This window comes from Pterocles gutturalis, unplaced genomic scaffold, assembly GCF_000699245.1.
Source record: "Pterocles gutturalis isolate BGI_N339 unplaced genomic scaffold, ASM69924v1 scaffold119, whole genome shotgun sequence".
NCBI lineage: Eukaryota > Metazoa > Chordata > Aves > Pterocliformes > Pteroclidae > Pterocles > Pterocles gutturalis.
In genome coordinates this window covers 27,661-35,500 of record NW_010132858.1, presented here as the reverse complement: position 1 = coordinate 35,500, position 7,840 = coordinate 27,661, and the positions used below count along the sequence as shown (strand labels likewise).

The 7,840-nt window shown below is 50.4% G+C and overlaps 1 protein-coding gene across 3 annotated transcripts; it reads left to right on the top strand.

Annotated features, from left to right (window-relative positions):
- The first annotated feature begins 1,202 nt into the window (after window positions 1–1,202).
- On the top strand, window positions 1,203–7,060 carry LOC104467274 (cytochrome P450 2C18-like). 3 transcript variants are annotated; one of them, XM_010080999.1, is made up of 9 exons: window positions 1,203–1,399; window positions 1,738–1,900; window positions 2,397–2,546; window positions 2,834–2,994; window positions 3,388–3,564; window positions 4,084–4,225; window positions 4,497–4,684; window positions 5,853–5,994; window positions 6,464–7,060. In XM_010080999.1, exons 1-9 carry the CDS (start codon window positions 1,220–1,222, stop codon window positions 6,643–6,645), a joined length of 1,485 nt encoding a protein of 494 aa, XP_010079301.1. In that variant the 5' UTR covers window positions 1,203–1,219; the 3' UTR covers window positions 6,646–7,060. The 3 variants fall into 3 exon arrangements, with proteins under 3 accessions (XP_010079301.1, XP_010079302.1, XP_010079303.1); XM_010081000.1 differs by having other exon boundaries at window positions 1,220–1,399; window positions 2,834–3,003; window positions 3,397–3,564; window positions 6,464–6,645; XM_010081001.1 differs by lacking the exon at window positions 3,388–3,564 and having other exon boundaries at window positions 1,220–1,399; window positions 6,464–6,645.
- Window positions 7,061–7,840: the final 780 nt, after the last annotated feature.

The following is a 7,840-nucleotide window of genomic DNA, read 5'->3' as shown; positions in this document are numbered from 1 at the left end:
TTCACCCAGGCCCCTCGCTAATTCCCACCAAGTCCCACATCCCTCATCTTTGCAACACCTGCTCAGCTGGGTGAGATCTGCCTGCCTGTGACAGTGTCACAGGTCAGGAGAGACAGAGGGATAGGGCCAGACTGAGCAAGCTGAGCACAGGCAGCGCCACAGCCCTGAGGATCCTTTCCACCTGCCATTGCCATTGCACTTGGCACCTTGCGGATATGCAGCCCCTGCAGTCACCTTGTGCAGGAAGCCTTCAGTTCTTTTTCAAGTCCTCACAAGACACCACACATGCTCTGCAGCCTCCCAGAGCACCTCTGAGCCTTCCAGGGGAGCAGTTTCTCATATTGGAGTCAAACATCAACGAAACGGGAACTTGTGCATGCCAGCTTCCAGCAGTAGGTTGGGTGGGCTTCTCTGGTCACCTCAAGTGCAAGGACTAGTTGCCAGGTTGCACTAACCTATACCCAGCCTCTCCCAAGTGCAGCTCTGTCTCAGATTGGGAAGCCATTCCCCAGAGACCTTCTCAAGTTCTTGCTGTCCCTCCTCTCTACCTGCCTCTCCTCCTCTTTCTCCTTGAAGATTACCAACATCTAGTCCCTTTTCTTTATGTCTCTATCATATTTCTCCCAGCAAGCCCTTTCTTGTCTTTTGTGATGTCTGGAGACCTTCCATTCTCGTGAGGTCAGACACAAGGCAATTGCTGTACACAGAGGAGAACACCTCAGTATGTTCTTTGGCACATTACATGCAGTGCAAACTGCACTGAAAATGTCACAAAGACATCAGAAACAAGCAAGGATGGATCACCACACTAGGACCTTGTACAATCAATACCCGAGAACAGAAAATACAATGAGCACTTGTAAAATGGTCTTGTGACAGTGGATTTCTTGGGAGCACCTCAGTAGAAGAGTACGCACCTAGTGTGATCTGTTTAACAATGAACTTTAGGTGAAACAAAACAAGTTTTACAGGCACATTCTAGATTTCTTAACCTGTATTGCCCTCAGCAGTTATTTGAGATAAGGCATGTTTAATGACCAATTAACAGAGAGAAAATTCCTAGTTTTATAACACAAGGCAGTCTAACAACTGATTGACTTGTAATATTGACTAACTCAGCCACGTGATCCAAAACCTGCTGTTAAGCTAACACAGCCCTCCAGTATAAAAACACGGGCTCCAGGAGCTTGAATCAATCCCTCCTGTGCTGCAGAAGCAAATGGAGCTCCTGGGAGCAGTCACTGTTGTCCTCCTTATTTGCATTGCTTGCCTGCTCTCCATTACAGCATGGAAAGGGAGGTCTGGAAAGGGGAAGATGCCCCCAGGACCAGCTCCCCTCCCCATCCTAGGTAATGTGCTGCAGGTGAAGCCGAAGAACTTGGCCCAAACCCTCCAGAAGGTAAGGCCACTTTCTTCTTCTCCCTTACTTTCTTCTGTGGGTGAGAAATGCATGGGACTTGTGCATGGGGGGAACCTGTGGCCATAGCCTGAGGAGTGCCAATCCCAGAGGAGCAGAAAAGTCATGGGGATCTCAGCTGCTCCCCCTCACTGCTGTTCCCATTGTTGTTCAGGGCCTGAGACCTGGGAATCCTCTCCACACCCACATTTATCATGAGAGCAACAAATCTTGACATTGCTGGCCTGTGACTCTTCCCTGCTTGCAGTGGGATGCAGCAGCGAGGCCACTTTTCAACTTCTCCTCCCTATCTGCTCCATGGCCTTTTTGCATTTTGACAGCTCAGTGAAGAGTATGGACCAGTGTTCACAGTGCACCTGGGCTCTGACCCAGTGGTGGTGCTTCACGGACATGATGTGGTGAAAGAAGCCTTGGTTGATCGCGCGGACGAGTTTGCTGGCAGAGGACACATGCCCATAGGAGACAGGGCCAACAATGGATTAGGTATGTTTGCAGTTCGAGCTCCTTCTGAGGAGAAGGGAAGGGCTGAGGGTGTGTTTGGCAGGTTGGAGCTGAGTGTACCATGCACAAGGGAAGCCTGTGGGGGGTGGGTGGGTCTCACCTGGAGAAGGGAAGGCAGAGTGGGCTGTCATTACTGGCTTCCACCCACCAAAGAGGCTGGCAGAGAAATGGAGCCAGACTGATCTCGGTGATAGGCAGTGAAAGGGCAGGCAGCAACAGCCACCAGCTGCAGCAAGGGAAATTATGTGCGGATAGGAGTGATGAATTCTTCACAAGGAGGTTGCGCATGTGGTGGAGAAGGCCAAAAGCAGGCAGCTGGACTGCAGGACCTCCAGAGATTGCCTCCAAAACAGAGTAATCTATGACACTACCACATCAGTGCTCTCCCTGGGACACAATTCACTGTCATCCTGAGCCTCTGTTCATCTCACATCCAGCACACCCAAGCCAAGTCCTCCCCCTTCCTCTTGCTCTGCAGGGATTATTTTTAGCAACAACAAGGAGTGGTTAGAAGTCCGGCGGTTTGCTCTCAGCACTCTGCGCAACTTTGGAATGGGGAAGAGGAGCATTGAAGAGAGGATCCAGGAGGAATCTGAGCACTTGCTGGAAGAGATCAACAAAACAAAGGGTATGGTCCATTTTTAATATAGCTTATGTTTGCAAAAAAAGAACTGTGTTAAGGGAGCCCATGTCTTTAGCACAGAATTTAAGTTACCCCTTATTATAAAACAGTAAATAATTCCATGATCATGTACTCTTCTTTCTGGAGGACCCTTCTGTGTCACTCAAAGACTGGGATCTTGTATTTCCACTAGTAACCGGCACTGAGGTTATCCACAGTAGCCATAAGTAGCCGTAGGTTTGGGTTGTGGTTTGTTTTTTTTTTCATGGTTTGTAACTTCTTTGAAATAACAGGAGCACCTTTTGACCCAACCTTCATGCTGAGCTGTGCTGTCTCCAATGTCATATGCTCCACCATCTTTGGGAAACGATATGACTATAAAGACAAGAGATTCCTGGGCTTGATGAAGAACATGAGCAACATCTTTGATATGATGAACTCCTACTGGGGACAGGTACTTTCAGTAGACATTTCACAGGGGCAACATTCTCCCAGGAGAGCAGCAGGCCTCTCTCCCACTGAAGTCCCATCTCAGTCTTCTAACTAGGACCCCATCAATGCTCTGCTGCACAGGAGGGAATTCCTTTAAGAGCAAGAAGCACTCTCACCAACCCAGCTGGCTTTGCCAGCTAACTGCAGCTTTCCCCTAGTCCTGAACACCCTTTTTCTCCACATCTAAGGTTACTACTACTACTAAGCAAGCCCCTACTGCTCTGTCAGACTGCCCAGCCTCACAGCCCTGCTGCTTGGCTCCACTGAGTGGGTTGTGGCCTTCCTAGGCTTTTTGCTAATATCAAAGGATGGGCCAATGGTCATGCTAGACACCTCCCTGTTTCTCTCCTTCTAGCTCTACCAGATGTTCTCAAACATCCTGGATTACTTGCCTGGCCCGCACAACAAAATATTCACAGAATTTGATGCTCTAAAAAATTTCGTGTCAGAGGAGACAAAGATACATCAAGCCTCCCTAGATCCCAGCTCCCCTCAGGATTTCATTGACTGCTTCCTCAGCAAAATGCAGGAGGTAAGGAGACAGCAACCAGCCCCAGCTCATCCCCAACACACATATGCTGAGGTCCCCTCCCTCTCCTGACTAACACAGACATTGGGATGACCCCTTCCCAGGCAGCTGGGCTGTGCAGTGGGAAGACACCAACAACACCCAGATATTGCCTGTGCTAGAGCTTATAGATCTGGGTCTGTGCATGCACCAGCCACTACCTGCAGCTGCTTGGACAGCAAGACCTTCATCTGCTCTCACCAAAACACGGGGACATTTGCAGTCTGGTCTTGCAGTTCTTTCACTAGAAAGCAGTGGGCACAGCAAGGGCAAACAGGCAGCCACGTACCATTCGCTACACAGCTTGAAAGAAGGTTGCTCTGAGCTTGACATTACTGCACAAAGATAGAATTGCAACGTCCCAGAGGGCTGCTGCACCTTAGCAGAGAAATGCAACAGCTCTAGCTGAATAGGATGGCCAGGGATGACACAAGAAAGGGCTGCTCTTCTCAGCTCAGAGAAACAGCCCAGCCTTTTCCCTAGGAGAAAGAGAATCCCAATTCCAGTTTCCACATGAAGAACCTCATCACCAGCACCTTTGACTTGTTCATTGCCGGAACTGAGACAACCAGTACCACCCTAAGATACGGGCTTCTGCTTCTTCTCAAATACCCCAAGATACAAGGTAACAGTCTGTGACCTCTTCCTCTCTAGCTCTTCCTGTGCACTGGGCAGGTCTCTTAACACCACATCCTTCTCCCAACCTTTCTCCTCCCTCTCTCTCTCGCTCATAGTTTACCCAAATGGGCAAAGTCCTTGCACTGTCATTCCCAGGCTGGCTGTTAGAGATCAACATCAATGCTCCTGTCATCTGTGATCTGTGGACAGCTTAGGGAAACCCATTTAGGTAGGTTTGGTTTTATTTACCCATTTACGGTTTGTGCTTCTCATGACAGAGAAAGTTCAGGAAGAGATTGACCGAGTAGTAGGAAGATCACGAAAACCTTGTGTGGCTGACCGGACCCAGATGCCCTACACAGATGCAGTAGTCCATGAAATCCAGCGCTTCATCTCTCTCATCCCCCTGGCTCTCCCTCACACTGTGACCAAAGACACCTGCTTCAGAGAGTACCTCATTCCCAAGGTTAGTGGGCAAGCTCCCTCAAATTCAACAACAAGGTGGCAGCACATTGCCAAGGTGTCAGTTACAAGCCAGAAGCTAGAAATGCTGTGGCCTGACCTCGTTGTCCCCAGCCCTTCATGAAGTTTTTATCCTCAGGCTCCTGTAGGTCACTTGCAACCCCTTGTTGCCACTCCGTGGGTCGAGACTGGAACAGTAGCTCTGCCCAGCACCTTTGCTCACTTGCTCTGCAGCTTTACTGATCTGCAGAAACACAGTGGGCTCACAAAACAACCAGAGCAGTGACTCCTCACAAAAAAGGCATCAAACTGCCCACCACCACCCAGGAGAGCTTGTGCACGTGCCTGGAAACAAAGTCAGTTGGTGGCTACTGAGCACAGAAAGCCCTTGAGCCACAAAATGCTGCAGGCTACCTTTGCATTCAAGAGAACAAGAAAACCTGCTTGCTCTTCTCTCAGGCACTTCCTGAGGCTGGCACTGCTGGCCACTGCCAGAGGCAGGGTGATGGGCCTGACTGGGACCACTGCAGCAATGCTCATTGCTCTTCTGGGTGACCACGTACGGCAGGGGAACAGCAGCACACGGGCTGCTGGCGTTTTGATTTTCTGCTCTCTGTGTAAAATCAAAAGGCAGGACCTGGGAAACTGCTCAGCTTCCAGCAGAGAGCTCTTGTATCATCACTGCTGGATTATTTATCCCACCTCCCCACCCCCCATTGATGGCTGGTCAGGAAGAGGGAAGGAAGAGGATCATGGTGGGAGAAATTTGTCAGGAGAGGTGAAGAGAGCTTAATTTCCACAACCTTGTGTGCCATTGCTTTCGGGGCTTGCAGAAAAGAAGGAACATTGTGCATCTACAAGTTCACTATTGTGAAACACTAAGAAAGAGGGAGAATCAGGTGAGGTGTACGCAGATGAGCAGAGCAAGGTGAGGATTAACGGTCTGAAAGTGAGAGGGAGCATTCAGGAAGAGCAGCCAACAACTGTCCCTGCTGTGGCATCTATCAGGGTCTTCCTAAAGCTGCCTCCCCAAAGGAAGGGTCCCCAAAGGGAAACCAAAGGCACTGGTAGGACTGTGCTGGGAAGCTCAGTCTTAACTTGGCACGCAGTCGGATTAAGTGACCTAACTTGCGTCCCTTTCATGTTCTGCTCTTCTCCCTGTGTTACCTCAGGGCACCACAATCTATCCCGTCCTCAGTTCTGTCCTCCATGACAGTAAAGAGTTTCCAAACCCAAATGAGTTCAACCCTGGACATTTCCTGAACGAGAATGGCACCTTTAGGAAGAGTGAGTTCTTCATGCCCTTCTCAGCAGGTAAAGCACAGGCTTTCTCTCTCTACCTCCTCCTCTGGGGACCACCTTGCCTCTCTCTACAACATACGCTTCCTCTACCCATTGGAGTTGCCAATGTAATAACATGAATGAGACCCACTAAGACTTTCCTGTCACTTTCCTACACAACCACCAAAGTCATCCTTAACCAACCTGTCTTTCTGTGGTAGGTCCACTTTTCCCCAGCACCTCTTAAGTAACTCCCAGGCTACATGCAACCACTCACCTACTAATAGCCCCAACCTCCACTTTCTCCTGTTCTTCCTTCAGACACCCAACCTAACTGCCAAAGGTCTTTCTCCAACAAACTCTTCTCTTGCAAATGCCCTTAGGAATCCTGACAGTCATCTCACTGCTGTGGCTGTATTTGGTAAATAAAGACACACAACACATCTGCTCAGTACAAACCCTGCAACACCTCTTGAGTGATACTTGCTGTTTTCACTTCCAGGGAAGCGAATTTGCCTTGGAGAGGGCCTGGCACGCATGGAGATATTCTTAGTCCTTGCCACCATCTTGCAGAATTTTATCTTGAAGCCTGTTGCTGACCCTCAGGAACTCAGCATAACCCCAACACTGAGCGGGACAGGCAACATACCTCCTGTCTACCAGCTCTGTGCTCTCCCCCGCTGAAAAGCACAAAACCTCTCTCCACACTGTCCTGAGCCTGGCTGCTCCTTTACATCTCCCTTCCTAAGACCAACGGCAGGAGCATAGGCACACCTTTCCAAGACCTCCAGGAAGCCAGCCCAAATATAGCTACATGTACAGAGTGGACATCTTCAAAGCCTCCCAGAACTGCTCCACCACATCACAAGGAGGCCCTGGGTGACATTGCAGCCTGTTGCTCTGACCCTCTCTCCACAGGCTCATTCAGCACAGTGGCTGCATCAAACAGCTGACTTTCTCACAAACACAGCTCCCATGGCTGCCCACGACCTGCTTCTCCCGCAGTACGTGTCCCACCAAGATCAGCATGCTTTGCAGATTGATAGTACTCCATCTGTGTACATTATTGACCCAATAAAGAAAAATCTGCTTATGAGGATTTGAGCTGATCTTTTCTTTGCCTTGTGGCAGCGCCCACTTCTGCTGCTCCCCTGCAGAGTAGGTCTGCAGAGCCTGTGCCCAGTGCTCTGTGGGAAAGACTGTCCCTCCCAGGGCAAGGCTCCTGCCTGCTTCAGCCACTGGACCCACTGCTGCTGCCTGCAAGGAGCCCCTGGCCAGCAGCAGCACAACACCAGTCAGAAAGGCTCACAGTGTGGGAGGGGAAGGGATCCTGCAGCCTGGGGTCTATCAGCATCTCTGTCTGCCATTCTTGGGGCTGCAAATCCTGCTGCCCACACCTGGACAAAGGACAGCTGCAGCATCCCTCCTGGAGAGGAGCGCTCCCCCTCAGTTCAGCAGCTGAAGCTATGGCTGTCTTCACCCCCTCTGTGGGACCTCTGGCCCAGCCTTTCCACAAGCTGGGAGCAGCTTCCCTATGGCTCCTCCCTGTCCTCCTTCCGCCATCTCCCCCAAGCCTTCTGCTCTCCCTGAGGCATTTGCCCACACAACCCTGCCCATCACTGCAGCCACTTGGCAACCCCACACAAATCAAGATGGGGCCGCTGAGGAGAACATTTCTCTGGATGGTGTCTTCTTCCTGAATCACACTCCCACCCCACCTCCCAGCTGAAATGCCAAGGTACAGAGGAGAGAACAGCATGAATGAGAGGCCATTGGAGGTAAGGAACAGCTGAGAACTAAGGGAAGTTGCCATCACGGGGTCTAAGTTCTGCATCTGGAGTTGCATTCTCTTTCCAGTTTTCTTGGGCATATCTCTTTA

What these genes read in the sequence shown, in the direction of transcription:
- LOC104467274 (XM_010080999.1), top strand. Translation starts at nt 1,220, where the DNA reads ATGGAGCTCCTGGGAGCAGTCACTGTTGTCCTCCTTATTTGCATTGCT. An exon ending in TGGCCCAAACCCTCCAGAAG is followed by an intron (nt 1,400 to 1,737) that starts GTAAGGCCACTT and finishes GCATTTTGACAG; the next exon opens with CTCAGTGAAGAGTATGGACC. An exon ending in TGAACTCCTACTGGGGACAG is followed by an intron (nt 2,995 to 3,387) that starts GTACTTTCAGTA and finishes CTCTCCTTCTAG; the next exon opens with CTCTACCAGATGTTCTCAAA.